The sequence below is a fragment of the Vulpes lagopus genome, chromosome 8, assembly GCF_018345385.1.
Source record: "Vulpes lagopus strain Blue_001 chromosome 8, ASM1834538v1, whole genome shotgun sequence".
Taxonomy (NCBI): domain Eukaryota; kingdom Metazoa; phylum Chordata; class Mammalia; order Carnivora; family Canidae; genus Vulpes; species Vulpes lagopus.
Window position 1 is genome coordinate 70440661 of NC_054831.1, and position 27486 is coordinate 70468146.

Genomic DNA, 27486 nt, shown 5'->3' on the forward strand with positions numbered 1-27486 from the left:
CTCTGAAGTCTAAATTCTTAAGCTTTTGACCACATTGACCTCTGTTACCCACATTTAATGCCCCTTTCCACAAACAGAACCCAACAGAGAAATGAGACCTTATATATTAATAAACCTAAAATATTTCATGTTACCAAATGTTTGTATTAAATGGTCTCTTCATGTCGTGGCTCTGTGTGACATGTAAACATTCTCCTTCCTGTGTGAAGTGGTTCTCAGATAGCAATTCCCACATACAAATAGGTCCTCGTGATGTCACTGAAATTGCTTCCTTGGCAATGGTGAGATGAACACTGTATTTGCTGATGTGCCAAAGACCACAGAAAGCGCAGAGGGAATGTTAGAAAACCCAAACTGGGAAACAGTAAGGAAAAAGAAAAAAGCATTGAAGTGATAAGTAAAAAACATGTTTATCCTTGTGCATGACATAGGGTGTAGTCGTGGAGAGGAAATCCTTCATTCCTGCGTAGAACTAGCACCAATGATATAAATAGCTCAGCGTCCAGGCCAGTGATGGATGACTTGTTTGAACATAGCAGTGGTATTAGCAAGGGAGGTTTCCTTCCAGGAAAGAGGTCAAGGAAGCATCTAAGTTGTATATCAAGCCTGGTGCCTTTCTTACCAGGAGATGTTGTTGATACCAGTGGTTGATTGCAGTACTAAGTGTCATGGCAAGGCTGTGTGACAGAGGACGATTTTGTTTAGTGAACCCGATCTAGTCTCCACGTCTGCCATTGCTCTCACTGTCAAATAGCCTCTGCAAGCTTCAGATGAGACTTCTGTCCAAAGACGATTTCAGTGCCTAACATCTATATACATTTTCAGGGTGTTGTGAGTAAAGTCAATTGTGTCATTTTAACCACATGGAAACAAAATGCAATGAAATTGTGGGACAGCTAAACTGAAACTTGTTTTTGTTTGTAATTTTTATATCTACTGCTGCAGAGCAGTGAGAACTAGAAAATTGAACCAAGTCTGGGTAAGGTGTAGAACAATGAGATTTCAATTTCTAAACTACAGAGTTTCCCATAATGCATTTGGAACTACACAGTATGCAACAAGTAGAATTACTTAATGACTCTTGCTGGTTAGTAATTCAGTAATTTAAAAAAAAAAAACACAACAGAAACCTTTTAGTTATATTCCCCAAATGAATGAGAACATACAATGTTTGTCCTTCTCCGATTGACTTACTTCACTCAGCATAATACCCTCCAGTTCCATCCACGTTGAAGCAAATGGTGGGTATTAAATAATAGTGAAAGGGAATAGAAGGGAAGGGAGAAGAAATGTGTGGGAAATATCAGAAAGAGAGACAGAACATAAAGACTCCTAACTCTGGGAAACGAACTAGGGGTGGTGGAAGGGGAGGAGGGCGAGGGGTGGGGGTGAATGGGTGACGGGCACTGAGGGGGGCACTTGACGGGATGAGCACTGGGTGTTATTCTGTATGTTGGTAAATTGAACACCAATAAAAAATAAATTTATTATTAAAAAAAAACCTTTTAGTTGTCTGATTTTCCCCAGATGTGATAATAATAAAGCAGCCTGGAAACTGGGGTTTCCAGGGATGAACAAGTCCCCCTAGGCTCATCACAAGGCTAGCAGTGATGCCCCATTACAGGAAATGAGACTGACATTGGCCTGTTTATATCTTTTATGTGTGTTTGCAGTTTAAGTGGCCTTATCAGTATATACAATCAGCCGAGACTTTTCAAAAGCATTGTGGGAACATTTCTGTCTCCTCCTGCTTTGAAAGCAGACTCTTATCATCTCCTCTCCAGCCCCCACATTTGGAAAGCTTCAAAAGCTAGTCAGAACACATACCATTACCACCAGTGCAGTGTGAAAGCTTATCCATTGAATCTCCGTGAAAGCCGATGATGAAAAGAGGAGGCTTTCTCTTCTAAATGAGACCTGGATATAAACATGACCTGTCAGGGGTGGTGTGGCCACATCTGCTTGCTGAAAGCTGCATAATCTTTGGAATATGACGGTGACTCCAGTGAAATCACAAAAGGGTTATAAAGGCAACTGGCATCTGCATTCAAAGCTCAGCTACTGGCTGAACGTCTTGTGAGACCATGTTTCATTTTCCTTTACAGGATTGGGTGCTTCGCAGGTGCATTTTTTAAAAATTAAATTTCATATGTAGGTGCACCTGAGTGGTGGAGTCTCTTAAGAACCCAACTCTTGGTCATGATCACAGGGTTGTGAGATAGAGTCCCACCTCTGGCTCTGAGTTCAGCAGAGTCTGCTTGAGTTTCTCTTTCCCTCTCCCTCTGCCCTGCTGCATGCTCTCTCTCTCTCTCTCAAATAAATAAATCTCTTTTTTAAAATATTAAATTTCATATGTAATTATATTTGCTTGAGATAAAAGAACCAGCAGATTTAAAAATAATTTTGCCACTGTTCAAAGAAACATTATTAAACATGCACTTTCTATCTTGAGAATCTTTTTTAAAATTTAAATTCAATTAATTAACATACAGTGTATTATTGATTTCAGAGGTAGAGGTCAGTGATTCACCATTCTTATGTAATATAATACCCAGTGTTCATTACATCACATGGACTCCTTAATATTTATCAGTTACCTCATTTCCTCCTATCTATTTTTTTTAAGATCTTATTTATTTACTCATGGAGACGCAGAGAGAGGCAGAGACATAGGCAGAGGGAGAAGCAGGCTCCCTGCAGGGATCCCGATGCAGGACTTGATCCCAGAACTCCAGGATCATGACCAGTGCCAAAGGCAGATGCTCAACCACTGAGCCAACCCAGGTGTCCCTTCCTATCTTGAGATCCTGATGCACTTGATAATGTCTGTGTCATGTCCTAATTGCCTTGATGTGAGCTGCCCAAATTCCTGGGGTCTTGCTTCTTCCCACCATTGGCAATGCTTCTAATTCACTCCCAGCCCCCGCACCCTCATCAGCCAGTGAACATGCAATAAATGTACACTTATTTTAATACTACTTCAGGAATAAACCACAAGGAGGGTAAATTTGCTGCCAAAACAATGTATGGTATAATGAATTCCAGAGCCAAATGCAAAAGCTTTTTCCATTATGTGCTGCTCTTGGATTATTTATCCAAGTTCTCTTCTTTATGAGCATGGAGAATCAGGAAGGAGTCCCTTCCTTTCCCATTTAATGGACAATGAACATGATGCATAGAGAAGTTCAGAAACGTGTCCAAGGTAGAGGTTGGCAAATGAACTCAGCTCACTGCCTTCTTGGTTGAGCCATTGAAACAAAGAAGTGTTTAAGCTTTTCTAGTCTGCTGTGTTTTCAAAATAAGATATCTTCATAGGGAAAGTCATTACATTACTTTCACTCATAGAGAATCTTAGCATTTCCATTTTCAAATGGTTACAGTTTTGTAGAATGGATATACCATTGTTTTCTGAATGATTGTATTGGTAGCGTTTGTTGTTCTTTCAATATATAGAATGTTATGATTGCATATTGTATCATGTCTGAAAAATACATGCAAATCATATTGTCACTGTGTTGTAGTTCCAACAAGGACAACCCAGACAGCAATTTTGTGAGCCTGCAAATCAACATCACTGCTGTAGCTCAAGTAGAAATAAGAGGGTAAGTAATAATCAAGACATTGTAGTTGTTATACTATAATACCATACTAATACTATAATAGCTTTAGTTCTGGAAAAAAAACTAGTAAAAACTATATGAAATTTTCCTAACACATTAGCAATCACAATTCACTTTAGTTTTAAATTTCCATTATTTTCTATCCACCATTAGACTTCCATTGAAAACTAGAGCAAACTACATTTGGTATCAACTTAAAGGATATCAAAATGAGAGATCCCTTTATTCCCCACACTGACAGGTAATCAGACTATAGAAACTTGTGATAAGAAGCCAGATAAAACAGACAAATCTATGATTGCCGAAAGTCTCACTTCTCCAGTAATTATTTTGGCATAATGAAAGGTTAAACAAATGGCTAACTCTTAGATATGAAAAATCTACATTTTTCCTTGTGTCCTGTTCTTTGAAGAAAGTACCAATACACAATCAGTTGAGAGGCAGGAGGAGAGTGATCAAAGAAAAGGCTTAGAATGACCACCATCTTGGGAAATGTACTGTACATAGTTTTTATGCAAGTGAGGACTTTGTTGATTTTATCATAATTCTATTTCTTCAGGGCAATTAAGGACTTAGCTAAAAATGTCAGCTGGTATTCTAGACTGAGTGGTCATTTGGGCTCCAGCAATCCCAGATCCCTTTACTTTTCCATAGTCCTGAGTGGTTCCCACTCTTCCATGATGGTCACTCGAGACAACTGCACTCTGAGCCTTGGTCTCCATGCATTTTCATACTTCTGCTCCCTGCTGTTCTCAATGAGGGGAGCCCTGCCTGCCCTCTTGGGACCAGTGAGGCTCCACCTAATGGATTAGAGAAGAATAATAATTCCTAGCATGTACTGATCCTTCCATGTGCTACCGCAACCCATTAGCACATCTTAATAAATACCAGCATCCTTGCTGCACAAGTGAGGAAATTTTGGCAAAAGGGGCTGAAGAAAAAAGGAGGGAGCTGAAGACTACCAAGCTAGGAGGTAGGAAGTGGGGGGCTAGAACGGAAGTCCAAGCAGCCTGTCTTCAGGTGCATCTTTATAAATAATCATGCCATGTAGCCTATGAGAGAGTTCTTTGAACCTTATCTACACAAAATCTTTTGTTTATGCTTCTGTGATTTTTTTTCATTCAAATGAATGTTTTTGACATTCACCCACTTTAGGACGTGTGCTTATAGTTCATTCTTTTAATTGCAGAAGAGTTTAATATTGTATAGATACACCATACTTACTCATCCATTCTACTCTTGATGAGCATTTGAGGGTTTTCTTTTTCCTTTTTTACAAACTTCCTTGTACATATCTCCTGGGACACATGTGGAAGAATGTCAGAAGTGAATGTCAGAAGTGTACCTGCTTAGAGGCAGAATTTGAGGATCAGACATTGTACACTATTTGACTTTGCTAAATAGTACCAAGCCAGTTTTTTTTTTCCAAAATAATTATACCAAACTTCTGTTCCAGAAGACATGGAGGTAAGTTTCACTGTTACATGTTATTAACTTACAAAATGGTCGAGTTTTTCAATCTGAGTCAATCTAATGGATGAGAAATACTGTCTAACTCAACGTTCAATTTGACATCCCCTCTTTCCAAAATGACAATGAGTAGCTTTGTGTGTGTGTATGTTGACTCCATTCTTCCCAAATTGAATAATTTCTGCTCATTTTTAGGCCATATTTCTACTAAAAGACAATTTTTTCATACTAATCCATAGGAAGCAACTCTTTCCTATTCTAGAATTTGAGACACTAATCCTTTATCAGCTACACACATTGCAAGTACCTTTTCATAGTCTATGGGGTTTGGTGTGTGTTTTTTTAAGTCAGGCTTTTTGAGGTATAAATTATATAAAGTAAAACTCACCCTGTCTTTAGATGTTCAGTTTGAAGCATTAGGACACCACAAGGACGTTCAATATAAAACAGTTCCATCACCCCACATAGCTTCTCGTGCACCTTTATGGTTAACCCAGCCCCCACTCCCAGGCTCTGTCAGCCTTGATCTATCTTCCATCACTATATTTCCAGAAAAGTCATATAAATATACTCATACAGAATGTAGCCTTTTGAGTCTGGCTTCTCTCACTTAGCATAATGCATGTGAAAAAAACACCCATGTTCTTACATGTATCAGTGGTCTGTTTCTTTTTATTGCTGTACGGAAGTCCCACAAATTGCTGCTCCATTCACAAGTTGGTGAACACTTGGGTTGTTTCCAGTTTAGAGCTATTAATAATAAGCCTGCTATAGGCATTTGTGGGGATTTTTTTTATTCACAAATGGAGTTGAGCTGTAATGGCAAGGGTATGTTTGACTTTAAAAGAAATTGCTGAGCTGTGTTTCAAAGTGGCTGTACCATTTCCATTTCACATTCCCACCAGCATAGTGAGTTATAGTTGTGTCATGCACTTGCATGCATGGGCTTGAGGTTTGTTTTTGTTCATTTTTAGCCATTGTGGTAAGTGTGTGAGAATATCTCATTGAGTTTGTTATAATTTTCTTTTTTTTAAGATTTGTTTATTTGAGAGAGCGAGCACACAGAGGGAGAGAGAGAAGCAGACTCCCCGCTGAGCAGGGAGCCCAATGTGGGTCTCCATCCTAGGACCTGAGCCAAAGGCAAAATGTTTAACTGACTGAGCCACCCAGGGACCCCTAATCAGCATTTCTAATGACTAGTGATACTGAGTATCTTTTCACTATTTATTTGCCCGTAGTGGGTTTTTTTGATGTGTCTTTTAAAATTTTGCCCATTTATTATTGAGTCTTTTATTATTATCTATCTTACTATCAAGTTTAAAAATTCCTTATATACTCCGGATACAAAATCATTTATCAGATATGTGTCCTGCAAATATTTTCTCTCCGTTTATGGTTTGGCTAATTATTATTTTCTTAACACTGATGTTCAAAAAGCAAAATTTTTTAGTTTGTATGAAATCCAAATTTTAAATATTTTATAGACTGCTCTCTCAATCTCCCTAAAATATATAAATAAGCCTTTAAAAATAAACAAATATTTTATAGTTTGTACTGTTTTTGTCCTTTATTAAAAAAAATAAAAAGTCTTCACTTTTCTCAGAGTCACAAGACCTTCTCCTACATTCTCTCCTACAAGTTTTGCAATTTTACATTTTGGTCTATGATTAAGTTAATATTTGTGTCTGGTGTGAGGTAAGGTCCACAGTTCACTGCTGCATAAGAATATCTAGTTGTTGCTCTGCTATTGGCTGAAAGACCATCCTTTCCCCATTGAATTACTTGACACCTCTATTCATCTGTGACACTCTGTCTCTGGACCTTCCATTCTGTTTCTTTGATCCACATGTTTAAGTCCTGAAATGCAAGCAGGGTACCCTGAGATCTTAGTAAATTTGCTTACAAATTCTAGTAACTTTTTGGTTGTTGATTTCCTAGAATTTTCTATAGCATTATCATGCCACTTGTGAATAAAAAGTTTGATTTTTTTCCTAATTTAATCTGCATATGCAAGAGTTTAGCTAACTACAGAGTTAGAAGGAATAGTACCCAGAAGAGATTATCCTTACTTCTGATACCAATTGTAGATTTGAGTGCTTCCCAAAATCACCCTCAGTTTGATAATTCATTTGATAATTCATTCAAAGACTCATAGAACTCCCTGAAAGCTATTATACTCATCACTATGTGCATTACAGGAAAAGGATAAATACTAAAGATAGCCAAGGGAAGAAGAGCATAAGTTGGAGCCTGGGGCAGTACCAAACACACAGCCTCTGTTGTCATCCTCCATGAAGCCAGGACATGTTACTTTCCTTATATGGATACATAACAGTATGCATGGAGTATCCCCAACTGAGGAAATTGCCGAAGGCTCCGTGTTCACAGTTGTTATTGGGGATCCACTACAAAGGCATTTAATTGATTGACCACTGATTTGATCTCAGTCATCTCCAGGTTGTCCAATATGATGTAATCAAGCTCCCACCCGGACTCACACTGTTAATCTTTTTGATGTGGGCAACCCTCCCCAAATCATATTGATAGAATATCCAGTATGACCCATGACCCTTAGAAAAAACAAAGATATTTCTTTCAGGCATAAAATTTCTAGAGCTTAGGCTTTACCTTCCAGAAGCTAAGGGCTTCTGGGAAAATGTTAAATTGTTTACTACATAGTCATACCTTTTATTTCTTCTATTTCTTTTTTTCTTTATTTCTTTTTCTTCTCTTATTGCATAGACAAGGAGTGTCAGGGCAAGATTGAGTAGACTTGGTGCAAAAGGACATCTTTGTCTTGTTTTTAGATCCTACCCTGATCTTAAGGGAGGAGCATTCAGTTTGTCTTTCAAGAACTTTGTCTGTTTCATCCAAGTTGTTACATGTATGGCATAAATTTGTTCATGATATTCTCTCATTTTCCTTTTAATGTACGTAGGGTCTCACCATTCCCTGTATTGATTTGTATCTTCTACTGCCCTCCTTTCTTTGCTTGATCACTCTACCTAGGGTCTAGTGAACTTTTCAAAGAACCAGTTTTTTTATTTCATTGACTTTTCTTTTTTCTCCTTCTCTCTCTCTCTCTCTCTCTCTCTCTCTCTCTCTCTCTCAAGACTAATTATTTAGAAGGACAGAGAGAGAAAGAGAGCACAGAGTGGGGGGAGGGGAGGGGAAGGGGCAGAGGGAGAAACAATCTCCAGCAGAGCCTGCACTGAGCATGGAGCCCATCTTGGGGCTTGATCTCAGGACTCTGAGATCTCAGAAGCTCAAATGACTGAGCCACCCAGGTGCTTTTTTCTCTTTTATTTGTTGCTTTGTTTTCTATTCCATTGGCTCCTGCTTTTGTTATTACTATTTCCTTTCTTCTGTTCACTTTAGGTTAGATTTTCCCTTTTTCCAATTCCTCTATGTAGAAATTAGATCATTGACTGGCGACTCTTTTCTTACATAAGCATTTAGTGCTATAAATTTCCCTCTAATTGCTTGAACATCTACCAAAATATTGATATGTTGGGTTTCAGTCACAATGTTTTCTAATTTCCTTTGTGATTTCTTCTTTAACTCATGAGCTGAATCATGAGAAGTGAGCTGTTTGATTTATAGAAATTTGGAGCTAATCCAGATGTTTCATTTTTGTGCATTTCTCAATTCCCCCATTGTTCTCATTGAGAAAAACACTAAAGAAAATCAGAGAAGAAATAAGAATTTTTTTACACTTATTTTTATATCTTTTAACATTTACAACTAGTGTATATGAAGTTTTGTCTCCTTCGTTAAGCTTAGCTTATCTTTGTTTTGCAGACCAAAAATAAATTGAAACTTTTTTTTAATGCCAAAGAAAATTTTAAATTGGGTACCGTTTTTATTCCATAAGACATAACTCAATCCAATGCTGCAAGGTGTAATATATTTATTTCTTATATATCCATTTTATAAGATAAATATTTATAAATAAATTTCTGCCATCATTTATCATACCAATATTTCTAACTTAAAAAGGAAGGAAATTTCCTATTCATTTTAGCAATAATTAAATCAGGTAATTAAAATTGGGTTTCTCATATGAATGCAATTTTTTTAATCACTAGATTAATGTTCAACAACTGACCACAGTTTATTCTTAACACAGTGTTAGAGTTCTTTTTAGCCATTTTGCAAAGTAAAGCTCTTTATTCCAAATACTTAGCAAAAATATTAGTTTTAATGTTTAATTCTTCAGGGAACAAACAGCTACTGTGTTGAAAATCTTCCATGCTCAGTTTTCAGAAATCTCTTTTTTTTCCCCAGTTGTGTTTATTCCAATGTATTTTATCACACACTGTCTCTAGCAGTTCTTTTTTAGTTTAGCGTTGTTTTGTAATTTTAAAAACAAACTCAAATGGATTTATTTCTTTAATGGGAAAAAAATACTGAGAATTATTCTGCTATTTCAAAGCCAGATAGTGTCAACACTGTCTTTCAGCAGATTTACATGTCATTTGTTGGCTCAAAGGATTAATTTAGCATTAAGTCGGTAATAAGTAAATTTAGCCACAAGAGGTAGCACCACATGTACTTAGCTCACAAAGAGTAATAAATTTGTGTCCTCTGTAATATAATCAGGATTTAGTGAGTTTGATTAAGAAACAGTCAGGACGCCTGGATGGCTCAGCGATTGAGCGTCTGCCTGGGCTCAGGGTGTGATCCTGGGATCCTGGATCAAGTCCCGCATTGGGCTCCCTGTGGGGAGCCTGCTTCTCCCTTTGCCTGTCTCTCTGCCTCTCTCTCTCGATCTCTCTCTCATAAATAAATAAATCTTAAAAAAAAAAAAAAGACTACCATCATCAACAACCATGGTCTGTATAGACCCTGGTAATAGCAGGTGGAGCCAACATTGTTCCATACATTAAATAGAAGTCTATTTGAGGCTAATAGTGTTTGAAAACAGGATTATGAGAATAGGGTTCATATCATAATAGCACAGCATCAGACTTGAACTTCCAATTGCATTGACTTTAACTTACCAAAAACCTAATTCCTTTCTTCCCTAATCCTTTCCTAACATCTAGCATTACCATTGATACCTCAATCTTCTTATCACTGGGGTGGGGAGCTCCATGGAATAATGTTCTATCCTCCACCCTAGAATGTGAATGCTATTCAGTTAGGGTTCTTTATCTCAGCTAAAAGTTGATTATATTCTTCCTTCCTTCTAAACAAAAATGATAATTTTGAAAACCATGAACAATGTTTCACTTATTTATGTGGAATCTCCATGGAGCCATTTTTTGTCATGGTTTCCCCAGATTTGAAAAAGTCTTAGACAGTAGATAACTGAATTTTGTGACCCATACCTTTTGAATGATTTTGCCATGACCGATAATAGATTGTTTCTTACCGGTTTCTATTTGATTTTGTTTACAGAAATGGGGCAGAATGTTTCTTTAAGTTGTCTTTACTAAAATCGCTGCTACTTGGTGGCTCCTGTGGTACATTATACAGTTGAGTTCTGAACAAGGCAGGAGTTAGGGGCACCAACCCCCTGTGCATACAACTTTTGACTCCCCCAGGACTACTATTAACAGTAAGCCTTCCTGATAGCAGAAACAGTTGATTAATAGATATTTTATATATGTATTATATGCTGTATTCTTACAATAAAGTAAACTAGAGAAAATAAAATGCTAATAAGAAGATCATAAGGAAGAGAAAAAATAATTACAGTGCTGTATCTTATATATGGGGAAAATATTGGACCGTGCAGTCTAAATCCATGTTTTTCAAGAGTCAACCGTATATTGGAAATAGAATAGTACTGAATTAACCTGAGCTGAAGTCTTCACCTGCAATTAACTCCTACTTTTCTGAACATGGATTTTCCCTTCATGGATAAAATGAGAAGTATTGAATACACTGTCTCCATAGTACCTGTCAAGGTCGAAATATTTATGATTCTGTGGCATGGGAGCATTTATGACCAGTCAATCCTACAGGATTGATGGCCATAAGAACAAATTTTTCAGAGAAAATGTGCTCAGCTTCTGTTCTGTATTTATTCTCTATCAAAAAAAAAAAATAGTTTTCCTTAGAGCCTCACATTGGCTGTAGAGCATGATGAAGTCAACTCTCATTGCCAAGCTAAGAGCAAAGTAAAGCTTTGGGTGGCTAGATCATGAAGACCCCCAGAAGCCCAAACTCCTTGGGTTTCATTTGAATGAAAAGAACCTTCCATGTTCTGTACTCTTCTTCTTACCAGGTCCCTGGTGTTTGATCTGAACATGATTTAATCAAATCAAGTCAGAAAGGGGAGCATGATGTAACAACAAACCAATATAAGCATAGGGAATGTTGAGGTATCAGCCCAGCAAGCCTGTGCCCTGCACTTATAATTTAATAGTTGCCCATTAAGGATGAAAGCAAATGTTTTTGTAATTTAGTAGCATTTGTGTGGGTTGCCAATTTAAAAAATATACTTCTTCCACACACCCCCAGAAGACAATGCAGCCAAATTAACTTTGATCAAGATCATTTGAGATGTTTTCCAATAATTTGTGGTATACAATCCAAAGAGTTTATCATAATTTTCCAGATGAGAAAATAGGGACACATAGAAATTAAATTACTTGCCCTTGGGTCAGTATTTAGTCCAATAAATTTTGCTTCGTCCTTGATAAAGAGATTACTCAGAGGCGAAAATAAAGATAGTATTTGACGTTGCTAGAGGCTGCATTAATTACTGATGCCCTTAAAGGGGCATTTGAGACATCTGATTGCCGAGAGAGATTCTCTGTTGAAGTTACTTTTAGCTAAGGTCTAGGAATTCTTTTAAAGATACTTTCACCTAAAAATTGCTAAAAAAAAAAAAAAAAAAACCCAAAAGCATTGTTCTTTTGAGAAGTATCCTTTTGAAGATTATACAAAAATAACAATTTGGTTTGGAACCAGCTTTTAATGTAGAATAATGCCATGTAGTGCCTTGCATTCAGCCAGTGCTCACTAGGTGTAAATTACAGGCAAAAAATATCTATGTGTTAATATCCTACTTACATGATTACATCATTTAAGCGTCTCTCAGCCTTGAGTTATCTAGAAGACAACTCTAGAACTCAATCAGGCTTTATTTTGGCTCTTGGCCTGGCCTTGGGGGAAGTATGGCTGCATTAAGGGAAAACCAAAGAAATCTAAGTAGGAATATACAAGTGACCACTTTTCTGCTCTGAAGTATTTAATACAAAACTACATTTCTTCATAACCCAATGTTCAACACAACACAAAATTCTAGACTTTTATCCACAAAAAAAGTCCCATTTCTTGACATGACTTAAGGTAGGGAGTATATGTCCTATACACACACACAGTCTTACACTTACACAGGACCTATAGATAGATGTGTACATTTATACGTATATATGTTAAATTATCCATCTCAAATCAGAAAGACTCTCTGCTCTCCCTCCTAGTGCTCAAGAGGTGAAATGCTATAAAATAGTCCACCTCTCAGCTAGAGGCCAAGTATTAAAAGCCTCCAGTGGATGTTACAGATCCTTTGCTATTCCTTTAGTTATTTTACTGATCATCAGTTTTAATACCTTTTTCCATATAGGCAATATCTGTTCAAGTAAATTGCAGGCCACTTTTTCTCATTGCTGTTAGCATCCTGTACACTAGTGAACCATTCTTTACTGTGTCATCATCAGCAATTAACAAAACATTCCATGTTTCAGAGTATCCCACCCTCCGCAGATTGTTCTGCCCATTCATAACTGGGAGCCAGAAGAGGAGCCCCGCAAAGAGGAAGGAATTGGTCCACTGGTGGAACATATTTATGAGGTAGCTTTTATCTATCTTAAAGTTGTGTTAGGAGTTTATTCTTATGCTCTTTACCAATAAACTCTTCATAGTATTTTAAAAGACACCAATCTAAGATCTAAGCTGTATATACTGCTTGGATTTGTGCTGTTATGCTATCATATTGCAGTGGGGAGGGGGGGAGTACAGTATGAGTCACTTGCTTTCTAGTGATGAGAGTCATTATGTAGTGAGAATATTTTATCTTGTTACTATTCCCTTTTAAATGTTCCTTATTTCCTCCCTTTTAATCTTTAATGTACAGCTTAAGCATAAAAATGACTAGCTCCCTAGACTTTATTTTGCTTCTTCCTACATTTTCAAATATCCTTAAAACCTACACATCTCTTAAAATAAAGGTCACCAACCAGAAGGTACCAGACAGAGAAAAATTTATGGAGTATTCACTATTGTACAAAAAACCCCACACACATATAACACAAACACACACACACACACACACACACAGAGGAATAACTTATTCTGAGATTTGAAATAGTCTGTTGATTAGTAAAGTATTTTCCAGAAGCAAACCAGCAGCTCATGAAAAGCCATCTTCTGTTTGAGACCCGTTCTTCTGTACTGCTGTCTGTCCTTCTCCTATGTAACACACTCCACTGACCTAATAATTCTGACTGTGACTTTCATCTGAAGCTACAAGGGACATGACTAACATACTCGCAGGTTAACAATGAAGTCATTTCAAAACTGATGAGCTGTTTACATATGGGGAAAGAAGTGTCAACTCCTGCACAGCATCAACACGAAAACCTCTGTCATCTGCCCAACCTGTGGTTCAGAATCAGAAGCCCCATCCGAAGCTGGATCAAAGCTTTGCCCTAAGCTCTCTTGATAGCAAAAGGATAACAGAGTCCCCAAGGCCACTCAGATTAAGAACCTTGCTAGAAAAAAATGCTGTTGAATAATTTATTAAACCTTGTGTGCACCACTCTGCTTAAGAATGGTGAAACTTCAAAGTTTGCAAACATATTCAAACTCAATCATTCTCAGGGCAGCCCTGCTTCTAATCTTAGCATAAACGGATCATAAAATTTTAGGGTAATAATCAGTGGTGACAAAAGCAATCATCACATGTTTCCTATGTGCTATCCTCATGTCTCAAAATATACTGTTACCAGTGGATGCCATGTTGCTTTGATAATGTGAATTAAATGAGCCACCTAATAAGCAAAACCAAATTATAAATTGTTTTATTGATCATTATAATTATCAGAACTGTGGAGGAAAAAAAGACAAAAGTATCCTGCCAGCTTTGAAGTGAATTTTCAAAACCACAATAAATTTAAATACATTTGGTGATTTTTCCCAAGCTGTTTTGGTGTCCTGTGAGTACAAGACTCATGTGTTTAAAATGCTCATCTCTTTATGAGATTTGGCCTCTCTTTCTTTGAGATCCGCTGATTAAAACAGAAGGAGCTCAGCTTTGAAATGTGTACTTGAAGTGAACTGTGCTGAGCCTGGGCCATCTTTGGCATTTGATGGATAACTATTTTTCCAGGGGGTGAAAGAAAGTGCATCCCATATGGTTGCAATTGGCAAGTCAGTAGTCAGGAAGAAGGCAGATTTCAATGTAAAGAACGAATAACTAGTTTTGAAAGCATATAATTAAAATTGCACTTCTAGCACTGCGATGAAATTAATATATATTTAAGGTAAACATCACAATTACCAGACATGGTTAATGTGGTCTTTGCTAAGCAAGTCTGACCTTAGAGGTTCCCAGAATGAAGAGTCTTCTCTGAGCATCAGCACTTATTGCTTTTGGAGCTCCTCTTGCTTACATCGATTCTATTTTCCAATGCCACCATCACAGCCCAGATGCATTAAAAACAAACATACCTGTCTTTTAGAATGGGTACGAAGTACATGGAGTTTGATTTCATCTTCCTGTTTTGTGTTGTGCCATTACTTGACATGTTCCTTGTTTATAGCTGCACAATATTGGACCAAGTACCATCAGCAACACCCTTCTGGAAGTGGGCTGGCCATTCTCTGCCCGGGACGAATTTCTCCTCTACATTTTTCATGTCCAAACTCTGGGACCTCTACGGTGTCAAACAAATCCTGATATTAACCCACAGGATATAAAGGTAGGAGCCTGGTCTAACTGGTTGTTTTGCTTATGTTTTATGGTAAGGAAAAAAATTAAAACTGTGGCTTATATTTTTTTAAGGCAAAGTAATTATAAGAATAAGTTATTTTGGAGATAATCTATCAGGCTTTTTCTTTTAATTTTATGGTTAAAATGCCAGACCTAGGGGCGCCTGGGTGGCTCAATTGGTTAAGTATCTGCCTTTGGCTCTGGTCCCAGGGTACTGGGATTGAGCCCCCACATTGGTCCCCCTGCACAGGGGGGAGTCTGCTTCTCTGTCTCCCTCTGCCCCTCCCCCACCTCTCTCTCTCTCTCTCTCTCTCTCTCTCTCTCAAATAAATAAAATCTTTTTGAAAATGCCAGACCTAACTTAAAATGTCACTCCTAGAAAACTTAAATTTCTCCTGGTTTCATTGTTCATGGTAACCTGTCACTTATTTAGCCTACTTTAATAGGTATCTTTTGCATATGGTTTGACTAGCAGCACAAATCAAACCAAAATCATAAATAGACACGTCATGTTTTGGAGAATTCATACAAAATGGTATTTTTAGAGTCCTTTTGGTACATTGCCAAAAGATAGAAGGATCTTTGCCAAGTGGGCTTTTCCAGATGTTGCCAATACTAAGTGGAGAAATGCGATAATTTGCCAAAGGCCATCTCAGTGCCCCCGAGAACCCCTAGACTGGAAATTTCTGGATCACATTCTTTAGTGCAGCTTATAGAGAAGCCGTGAGCAGTGCTTCTCAGATTCTTAAGCTTATCCAATCACCTGGGGTCTGTTAAGAGGCAGGGTCTGGGGGACCTAAAACTCAGCCTCTCTACAATCCCCACCTGCCATCCACGCTGCTTTTCTGGTCACAGACTCGCCAGGAGCTCAAGTGTCCCAGGAGCTGATGATCCCTTTCAGATTAAGATCCAAATCTGGCTTTAAGTTTCTTCTGGGAAGAAAAGAACATAATTAGCATAAACCCTTGAAAATGTCACATTTGAATGGGGAAAAAAAAAAAACCTTTTAACCAGATGTTATCCTCAAAAGAGAACTTTATTTAAGAATCGACATTGTCTAGTAGCTCAGGGAGACAGTGTCTCTATTGGAAATGGAGCAAAGGGCAGGCTTCATGAAATACTAACTCAACCATTTGGAACACGGGTCTGCCTCTACTCTAACTGCAGGCACTGGGACATTGCCAGTTATGAAACGCTTTCTTCTTCAACCCAACATGCCTTTTATTCCAAGAGAGGAAGACTAAAAGGGATTCAGTATTAAAGGATTTATAGGACAAGTCTCTTTCTTTATGAGGAAATAATAAATAAAGTCACTTGTATTCCACAAAATTATTTCAAATACTTCCTCCCTGGAAAATTTTTTGTCCATTTCCTCTCTCCTTTGGTTCTTCATTGAGATGATTTTAATATCCTCAAGGATTATAAAATAACATCTTCTGGGGCTCCTGGGTGACTCAATCAGTTAAGTGTCTGACTTTGTGATCTCCCCCACATCGGGCTCCACCCTCAGCAGGGAGTCTGCTTCTCCCTCTCCTTCTGCCCCTCCCCTTGCTGGTGCTCCCTCTGTCTCTCTTTCAAATAAATAAAATCTTTTTAAAAAATTTAAAAAGCAAAAATAGCATCTTCAAAGGGAATGTATTAACATTGAAACAATTAAAGCTTTCACATGTCCTATGGTTAAAGGTTTCTCTCCTTCAGATTCTTGGAGCACAGACACCTAGGGAAGTTCTAAACTCTGGAGTTGAATGTTTGCTTTATATCCAACACTATGTATGTTCATAGATACTATGTAACTTGTGTGATATGCATCATGTTGGTTGTGAATTCTTTTCTCTTTGCTGTAGTTTAATAGTCATTTACAGGAAGGATACCAAGAGATCACTTGCCTTAAACATTGACAGATTCATGCAAACTGGGTGTTGGTAGCCACTAGGCACCTGCAGTCCATGCCACCCGGGTATTCTTTGAAGTATAGACTTCAATAATATAAGGCTAGTAATCTTTAAAATGCGACCTAAACTCTCAATTTATAAATTTGTAAAACTCTCAATTTGTGGAAATTGAATATAAGAAGATTTGATTACAATGTGAAGGAATAGCTCCCCAAAATGACAAATGATAACAATTCATGAACTCTTGAAATTCGGAATAATGGATGTTTTGAAATGTTTTTACTTTCAGGTCCTCTAAGCACTTCTACTTACATTTAGTGTGTATAACCCAGAGAGTCAAAAAGAGACTTTTATCAATAAATAAGTTTTTGAAATTAATTATCAGTATGTTTTATATAAGTAGCTACCAACAAATTGAGAGTACTTGAAAATTATTTTCTTCTTAGGACATTAATTTATTGGTGAAGTTCCTATAAATAGGAAATTTATTTCTTCCAAATACTTGGAAATTTATTTCTTCCTAGATAATACAAAGCTAAACAGTCTATTCTCTGTCTTAAATATGAATTGGAAATTAGTAAAGAACAAATTATTTACTCTATCTAGTTATCTATCTTCTAGAATAGATCTGAGAAATTTTTTTAACTTAAGTATCAATTTCAGATTCTTACATCAAAGCTGATTACTGGGGATCCCTGGGTGGCGCAGCGGTTTGGCGCCTGCCTTTGGCCCAGGGCGCGATCCTGGAGACCCGGGATCGAATCCCACGTCGGGCTCCCGGTGCATGGAGCCTGCTTCTCCCTCTGCCTGTGTCTCTGCCTCTCTCTCTCTCTCTCTCTGTGACTATCATAAATAAATAAAAATTAAAAAAAAATACATTTTAAAAAAAAAGCTGATTACTGGGTTTTTTTTAAACCATTTCACCCATTTTTAACCCATTTGGGTTAAAAAATATTTAACCCAAATATTTTAGATATTTAAAAATAAATATACTTTTAAAAAATATAGATACCTAAACATCTAGCTTTTTTAAAAAACTTAATTCTTTAAGAAGCAGAGAAAGGGTAGGTTTAATAAAAGGAAAAAGGAGGCAAAATACATTCCTATAGGCAAAAAGTAAATCCTACTATTCAATCTTATTATCCACTAAGATCAAATTCCTTATGATTTGATTCTACAACTTCTTTACAAACAGAATGCCTCTTGAAACATCTACATCTATGAGCAGGTCTACAAGTCCTTTCTGAGGATACTCTAGTGAACACTGGATAAACCACCAAAATATCCCAGGCCAGCTGTGGGCCTCTGAGAGGGTAGACTGCCACCTCAGCTCTCCCAAGTATCCTCTGGAGGATTTTCAAGTTCCCCACATTTGCTTCTACAGCCAATCAACTGATTTCCTCACAGCAAAATTCTTTCTTTTTGGGTCACATAAATCTTTTTTGTCATTTCCCCATATATATCCTCATTTTTTTTTCCTCAACCAATGGAAGTAGCTCTCTACTTCACTGCTCCTTTGCAGCTCCTACCAATGTCTAAGGGAATGTGCTGATGAAAACGCAACTGTCCAAATTTCCTTAGAGGCATTTTCTCAGCCATCTGCTCTAAGGAAAGAATGCCACCAACTCTAAAACCTTTGAAATTTCCTGAAATTTCCCTGCAAAATCCCACATCTCAAAATAATTTCTCATATCCACCTAATTAAACCTGCTAGCATTTATAGAACTAATGTATTTAACACAATGTGGTTGTTTTTTTTTTTAATTACTCAGCAACCTCTTGGCTTTACTTTTTATTATGAATGCATAGTTTTACTCATCAAAGCCATATTGTTGATAAAGTAGGGTTTTTTTGTGGGCTGGCCTGAAAACTGAGCCACAATTTAAAAGATTGCCTCTAAAGATAAATGTATCCTGAGTGCCAAACATCTAGCCTAAAATCTTCCGAAATACAACCCAGCTATAAATTCAACAGGCATTCCAAATGCGACTCTCCTCACATAGGCCTTCAACTTCTGAACGGGACTCACTTCTCACAGTGGTGACTGGTACAGCTGGAGCATCAGTGACTAAATTGGAGACATAACTTGGATGCCACTAGAAGTTTATGAGTTTTTTTAATAGTTGCCTCCTTTCAGGCTTCATGGGGATTCACTTAGTCTGCTTTGTTGACACTGTTCCAACACCCCAGTGTGAACAGAAATAGGAGCATGCACAGGTGATGGGGTTCAAGAAAAGGGAGTGAGCCACACAGCCTCTTGTAGTACCCAGTGCAGGCAAGCCAGAGAGCAGGACAGGGCCTTGGGGTACATTCGCTTCTGCTTTCATTTCACCTCCCAGTGAAATGATTGCTGTGCTTGGTTTTCTGTTCCTCCCATGATGGTTTCACTTCACCAGGTTCATTTCTCTGCCTTCTATGAACGAAGGGGCAGAAGCAGATGGCCATGAAGGTTCTGGCTCCGGGCTTCAGAGATAGAGGATTTTAATGTGGCGATTCCTGCACATTCTACCACCGAAAACATTGTGAAACATTCAACTGTCTGCAGCATTCTGACCAATCCATTAAATCTAATTCATTCCAGATCCTCCTTGGAATAAAATTTTAGAGTTGGATAAAGTATTTCTCAACCATTCTAAAGGCAGTAAAATAATGATTTCAAACTATGCATTATCCTATTTGGGTAGACTTTATCCTGGGGGTTGGAGAGTCCTCCAGACAGGCGATGATCCCTAGATAAGATGTAGTTGAAAAAGCCAACACTAGTTAGAAACCAAAGCTGCATAAAGAGTGAAGGATTTTTTTTTTTTTTTAAGTTGGCAAGATTTCATCATGGACAGCCAAGTGTAAGAAGCGGGAGAGAGGGCTGTGGAATGTCAGGCTGTACCCAGGATGGGAGGACCAGTGAGGTGCTGGCCTCAACACACACAAGGATCCCAGTACCACATTCTGGGCGCCCACTCAAGAAAGGAGCCCAGGGTACAAATGATCTGATAGGGGCTAGATTAGGGTGGTAGACAAGAGAGAAGCCAATGTTGTGTGGAGAATGGGCTTTGGAGCCATGGAAAGCAGGAGGTTACAACTGTCTCGAACAAGACCATTCTCACAGGAAGCCCAAATTGCAACCAGATAGTACAAACATGGAAGCAGAAACACAAGGACCATCCATCAAAGATTATAGCCCTGCAACTAGTTTTGGGGGGTTGGGGGTTTGTGTTTGTTTTGTTTTTTTCAAAATTGGTGAACACAGACTGTGGCTTGGCTTGCCTTGGCTTGCCTTGGCTTGACTTAGCAAATTTGCATAGTTTTGTCTTACCCTTGAGAGAATTCTTTTCCTTCAAAACTGCCTCCATTTAATTACTGCTTTTTCTTAATTTAGAATGCAGGGACACTTGTTATAGCTCCCGACCCACTTGCATTCTCTGTCTCTTTCTCCATTTCTCTCTCTCTCTCTTACATGCACCCCCTGATAAAGGACTTTCATTCACTTTTTATTTTTAACAGTGCCTATTGGTCCAATTTTCAGCCACCAAGGGGCTTACATTCTCCAGGGTCAATTTCTCTTTGCCTTATCTTCTCTTTAAGATGGTCTTCAGGTTTTCATGGAAATTTTAAAATGTAAGAACACATCTCCAACAATTTACAGAAGCTTCAAAATCACCAACAGAGAGAATCTATTATTTTTTCAGGATGTTAAAAAAAAAGTGTGTGTTTTTTTTTCCTCTCCTGACAAATCCTTCACATTTATGTCTTAAAGAAAATGACATGGTAGCCCAACCTCCTGTGATTGCCTCTACTCCATTTAATTATAGACAAAGAATTACCTGAGGAAAAGTCTGCCATCTTTTGTGTATTAGGAATACCTGAAATCCAAAGACAAATCACAAACAAGATGAGGATAGTATGTGTTGTGTTTGTTCAGGTTCAAAGAACCTTTAATCTCATTGCACCCAACTATTTTCTTCAAAAGTTGCATTTTCACCAGTACTGCACATTCCAGCTGTGCAGTATCTCTTTAACTCATAAATTTAAACCTACCCAGAGTGAAGAGTTTGGTCAAGAGTCATGCAAATAGGAAACTCCTGTTGGAGTCAAAATCTGAGTAGCAGCTGGGGAAGAACCATATTTACTAACAATTATTTCCTTAATGCAGAAAGGAGCAGTTTTCCAATTGTTCTGAGGAAGATACTTGAGTGTTTACCACCAGCTTCTCAGAGCACTTAGCAAATTGTTTTCTGAACTGAATGCCTGCCTAAGACGGGTGCTAAGAGGCCCTCACCTCTCAGGGTTTCAGATTAAGGAAAAACATGACCCGTGGGTTCATGATCAGTTGTGAAAGAAGCTCCAAGAGTTCATCTAGAAAACAGGCTGTAACTGTTGTTTACATTTCTTGGATTAGTTCATCCTTGTTTTTTAGTTTTTGTTCATTTTGCTTTTTGGTTTTTTTGTTTTGTTTTAGATTCTGAAATAATTTCTGGAATGCCACTTTAGAAAACTGGTTTGTAAGCCATTCGAAGACTTTCTCAGTATGGTGGTTGGGAGGGACATTCCTCTATCTGTAAAACAATATTACGAAAAGAAAGAAGCATGTTTTATCAACCCCTGCTGTGTAATACGTTCATTCTCTGGCTCAGAGTAAGCCCTCTGAGACTGCTCATAATATTTGTAAATGATGATGGACCAGCGGCCACCACAAATGTGTTCTTTATCTGTACACAAGCTGCATCTGATGCCATCACACAGGAAGCTGAAGAGTTGTCTTCTCTTTGGGCTATTATTTTCCTACTACTGCTACTACTACAGGAATAAAGGAACATTCCATAGGTCCTTCCAGTATCTTTTCCCCTGTAGTTTGGTTAGATAGAGTTAACTCTGTAACATATCTCCCAGGGACCTATATAAAAAAAGAAATTACACATGAAAATATCAAAGCAAAAACCATACATACACACACATAAAATATATAAAGGAATCTTAGAGATCTTCACAATTTTCTATCTCAATTCAAATTTTAATCTTATGTTATAAGAGCTTTTCTCTCAGATTGTCCACCATTGGGTATGCTTGAGCATCTCTTTGGCTAGCACTCCTTCCCTACCACAGTCCTGGACTGTTCCAGCATCCGTGGGGCTGGTCTGCACCTCACAATCTATGTAGTTTAACAGCCCAGTGCTGTGAACATCACTTCTAGTCACCCTGTCCCTAAAGTGTTTAAGTCAACATCCAAGCCTCCAATGCAATCTCCTATTTTTATAACTTTCTCACTTCCTCTGTCCACAAGACCTTCTCTTCTTTGATGTGAAAACTTTCTATTAGTTAGCTCACCCACCTGACTCTCAAGACTGCCTTTGGCCAGACTTTCTTTCCTGACAAGTCTGGATTCCATGAGGAGTCGGTTGAAACGCTCTTTTACAGGTTCTCTTACTTAACCTCCCTTCCCCTCTATCCTTTCAAGTCCCTGTTCCATAAATCTCGATCAGGTACAGTCCCATAATTTGGCTTCTCTGCCCCTTCACCTGAAGGTACCAGGACACATCGATGGTGGGAAGTGCTCACTGGACATCCAACGTCTGGAGGAGCCCCTCTGCCATCCTGATGACCCCCCTAGCAGTTTCTTCATTGGCTTCTCCAAACCTTCACTACTGTTCTCAGACTTCCTATCCAGCCTCTCTGGCATCACTGTTAGCAGATGACCTTACAGCAAGAGAATCTTCAAAGGATCCTTTTCACCCTCCCAAATCCCAACCCCCACCACACACACACACACACACACACACACACACACACTTCTAATTGTCTCTTTCTCATCCTCAAATCCTACCCAATACTTTGAGAGGAAGGAAAGGTCTTCTTCTGATTCCAAATTTAACTTTGCTACATCAAGTATCCCGTTTCCTATATTTTCAAGCTCTTCCTCTCTGCTGGTTCCCTCCTTGGACCCCAGAAACTTAGTTAAATTTCCTGCTTCTTCAAAACAATAAGCAAATGACTTGGATCCGAATCTTCTTCCAAGAATGAGCCCCTATTCCCTTTCATGTTTAGCCATACTCTACTTGTTATCCCTGCTTTCTTATTTCTCTTTTACTCTTATTACAATTGAGTTTTTTTAATTTTCATATTAAAGAGTACTAAATGTCTGTCAAAAGAATATATCAGGCAATGTATAAAACATAAAGAAGAAAATTTTTAATTTCTGATTATGTCACCACCCATTTACTGTTAATTTCCCATTTATGTGTGCATTGGTTTACTTTTCCAATTGATTATATATTGCCAGTAATTAAGGATTCTCTTTAAAAATCTATAATACCAGGCAACCCCAGGTGGCTTAGCGGTTTAGCACTGCCTTCAGTTCAGGAGACCCTGGATCCTGGAGACCTGGGATCAAGTCCCACGTCGGGCTTCCTGCATGGAGCCTGCTTCTCCCTCTGCCTGCGTCTCTGCCTCTGTGTGTGTGTGTGTGTGTGTGTGTGTGTGTGTGTGTGTGTGTCATGAATAAATAAATAAAATCTTTTAAAAAAATCTATAATACCAATTATCATACCTGAAAAGTAGTTAGTGAAACTTCTTAATATCATCAAATCTCTAGCACTAGCAATATTTACATGATTATTCTTCCAGATTATTTCTAGATATACAAGTTAAATATACATCCATTTTCTAATTTAAAAATACAATCTTATTATATATGCTATTTTATAACCTGCCTATTCCCTTTACTAAGATCTTGTATTTTTTAGAATTCTATGTAGCTCTACATCAAAAAACTGTTCAGTAGTCTTATGTATAAATGTCATGATTTATTTAACAAGTAATCTATGTATGCCCACAAAGTTTTATATTACTATTCTGTTTCCATTATAAATAGCAACTAAGAGCATCTATGTTTTCTTTTGTTTTCTTTTGGTGCTTTCTTATTTGGAAGACATGGCTGCATCTCATCTCTGAGCCATGGAGAATTGCCTTAAAATAAGAATAAGATAAAGATTTAATTTTATTTTTTCAAATATTCGTTTGTTTGAATGCATTCACCCTTTGGCTTCTGCAGATCAATTTCTACACATACCAATCCTCTGCTCAGTAAAGGGCATCTACAAATTCTTTTTTTCTCATTTTACATTGAGATATAATTGACGTGTAGCATATTAATTTCAGGTGTACAACATGATTGGGTATTTATATACATTGTGAAATTATCACCATGGTAAGCCTAGTTCACATCCATCACCACAAAGAGTTACAAATGCTTTTCCTTGTGTTGAAAACTTTTAAGATCTACTCTCTTAGCAACTTTCAAATATACAACACAGTATTATTAATTATAGTCACTGTGCTGTACAGTATATCCCTAAGACATTTATTTTATAACTGGAAGTTTATACTTTGTGACCACTTTCACCCATTTTGCCCCCTCCCCAGCCCCCCTAAACTGTGACAATCACCAATCTAGTCTCTGTATCTATGAGTTTAGGGTTTTGTTTTGGTTTGGAGTGGTCTTTTTTTGTTTTTTTAGATTCCACGTGGTATTTGTCTTTCTCTATCTTGGTTCACTTCATGCCCACAAGGTCATCCATGTTTCATAAATGGCAGGATTTTCTTCTTTTTTTATGCTTGAATAATATTGGTGTGCATGTGTGCATGTATGCATGCATGGACACCACATCCATTCACCCATCTATGGACACTTAGGCTGCTTCCATATCTTGGCTACTATAAATAATGCTCCAGTGAACATGGAGGTGATCTCACTTCCATCTGGGGAGATCACTTCTGCTGAAAATCTCTCCAAGCTAGTGTTTTATTTTCTTCCGATGAATACCCTGAATGGAATTGCTGGATCATCTGTCCATAATTTCTTTTGTGACAAATACAATGACTACTTTTAGTCCTCATTCTTTACTCCTCTGCAGAATTTGACATTCTTAGTCACTCCTTTATTTTTGTAACTTTCTTTTCCTTAGACTTCCCTAGGTTCACACTTTCCCACTTTCCTGGATTGTCTGTTACATCTGATTTCTCCCATTTTACTTTTCCCCACTGGATCTTTTTTCTCTCCGTTTCCTGATACTTCCTTGGATGTTATATGAGACACAATGCTTATCATTTTACATTTCCTTGCTGGGCAACTCAGGCTGGCCAGCAGGCAGTTACTGCACAGCTTGATGGGTGCATATGGGGGAATGGAGCTACCATGTGGAATGCCAAACAGGGGCCCAGGAATCATCCTGGTGCATGTCAGGAGTGGACAGTGGTTCTATACATTGCAGGGCAGGATGGAGAGGGCTCTTGGTAAGAAACAAGGCTGGAGAGGTAGGCTGAGGCCAGTATATAGAGGGCTGTTCGTGGCATACTACAGAATCTGGACTCCTACCTTTCTGTTTATCCCGTAGATTTTCCTAGGGTCTTAGAACAGGCTGAGCATGATCATTTCATCTTTTGTGGTACTTCTTATATCTACAATATAGGAATATCTTTGTTCATCCCATAGAAATGAACATACTACTATTGCTCCTGTGACTACAAAGAGAAACTATGTAAAAGAACGTGCGTTTGGAGGGACTTGGGGCAGGAGCAGAAAATTAAGTTTCTATATTCAGGCAGTCTGGAAGACACTTCTATGTGTGTGAGTCTGTATTCAGGCAGTCTAAAATGAAGAATTTTAATGGGATATTATGTGTGACTTACAGGCACTTTCAAAATATTTATTCAGCTATCAGAGGTACCCAGCATGGAGCCTGAGATAAAATCCTAAGTTCTAGAACACTCACAAAACAACCCCCATTACAGCACAGTGTTCACGTGGCATGCTTTGCAAAAGTCATTTTTATTAGAACATGATTCACTCCTGAAGGAGCATTTCTTCAAACTCCAGGAGCATGGGGCTTAGACGTGCTGATGTTTGGTCCTTGACTATGTCAGGCTGTTTCCCCATGGCCACCGCCTCACTTTCCTGCCACCTCAGGATCCGTCTCACCACACAGAAGGTTCCTGAGCTTCCCCAGCATGAATAAATGATAAAAGGAAAGTAACAGGAAAATAATGACTCATGCTTGACAAGTCACTTCCATCTGGGGAGATCACTTCTACTGAAAATCTGATCCTTACCAGATAAACTTTCCCAAGATGCATTCCCCATCCTTCAGGAGCTCCTATGGTTGGAGAATGGGAAGGCTGGTTCCTTGTCCATGCATTTCACTTTGGGGTTGAACACACTGCTGGTAAATCAGGACAGGTCTGGCTTCTCTTGTGACTCCTTAGCCACGAAATGCCTGGAGTTCAAGGCTAATGAAGAGGTGATGAGCATTTATGAGACTGATGTGCTGTCTCTTGCTTTCTCTTGGCAGCCCGCCACCCCCCCAGAGGACACCCCCGAGCTGAGCGCCTTTTTGCGAAACTCGACCATCCCTCATCTTGTCCGGAGGAGAGATGTGGGGGTGCTGGAGCCCCACAGACAGAGCCCCGCAAAAATCCTGGTGAGTTGGTTATCTCAGCGTACGCAGATCAGAGAGGAAAGGCTGGATTGGCCAGAACTCCCAAACACAGATGGTTTGAACTTGAACTATTGTTTCAATGCTCAGATATGCCTGCCGTGTTTTGGCAGTACATGTTATGAGCCGTGAAAGCAACTCTTCCATGCAGACAAAGGAGTATTTGCATTATAGTGTTTTCACTCTTCTAAACCTGCCATGCAGGCCACGTTAGAAAAATAATGATAAAAACCTAAAACATGGCATGTAGTGCTTTGGAGAACACGAAGCTCCCATGTGAGCCTGTCCCCAGACCCTGAGAGTGAGAGTGTGGAAAGGCCTGGAGCAGCAGGTCCTGGGGGTGGAGGGAGGTTGTTGACACATATCCCTGCATCTCAGACTCCTCTGCTGGTCCAGAAGAGATGAGAATGGGGCCTTCTGATTTCCTGGGTCAAAATCCTGCAGAGTCTTAATGTTGGCGGCTATGGTAGATTGATTTTGAGCTTATTAGTAAACCCTTTGCAGAACTGTGGAGAGCACTCAAGAGTCAGTATTTTCTATTCAATTCTCCCACTCGTCCCAAGGTGAATGTTAATACCACCAAACACTACACTTAAAAGAGGCTAAAATGATTTGTTTTCATGTGTCTTGAGCATGTTGTAACATTCATAAAAAGTTTCAAACACAGAAATGGACAGAAAAGTATATCAAGCAAGTCTAACTTATTTAGTTAAACTTAAATCAAGAGAGGAATGTTTATTATAATAGAAGTACCTAAAGTTACCTGGCAAAAAGCTATGGCAGGTGGCAGATTTTGATTCAAGTCCCTGCAACTTTTTATGGCATGGTAATGTTTTTTAAAACCTAAGAGTCAGAAAGTGATATGCTATTCAGCTTAGGATAAATTAATAAAATGCCACATATTATTGTTTAAAGAAAGCTTCCAGGAGAAATAATAGAATAGAAAACAACGCCTGTGCATGTGGCATACAGAATGGTACTACACTTAATAATAATGTATTGCATATTTGATAGGTGTTAAGAGAGGAGATCTTAAAAGCTCTTAAAGATCATAAAAAATTATAACTGTG

The 27486-nt window shown here is 38.3% G+C and overlaps 1 protein-coding gene across 1 annotated transcript in view; it reads left to right on the top strand.

Annotated features, from left to right (window-relative positions):
- ITGA8 (integrin subunit alpha 8) overlaps window positions 1-27486 on the top strand; it is a 168145-nt gene that overhangs the window by 115493 nt on the left and 25166 nt on the right. The window contains exons 23-26 of the mRNA XM_041767597.1: window positions 3522-3602; window positions 12794-12899; window positions 14870-15028; window positions 26273-26401. Of these exons, the coding sequence (XP_041623531.1) occupies window positions 3522-3602; window positions 12794-12899; window positions 14870-15028; window positions 26273-26401 (475 nt within the window). The remainder of the gene's footprint in view (window positions 1-3521; window positions 3603-12793; window positions 12900-14869; window positions 15029-26272; window positions 26402-27486) is intronic.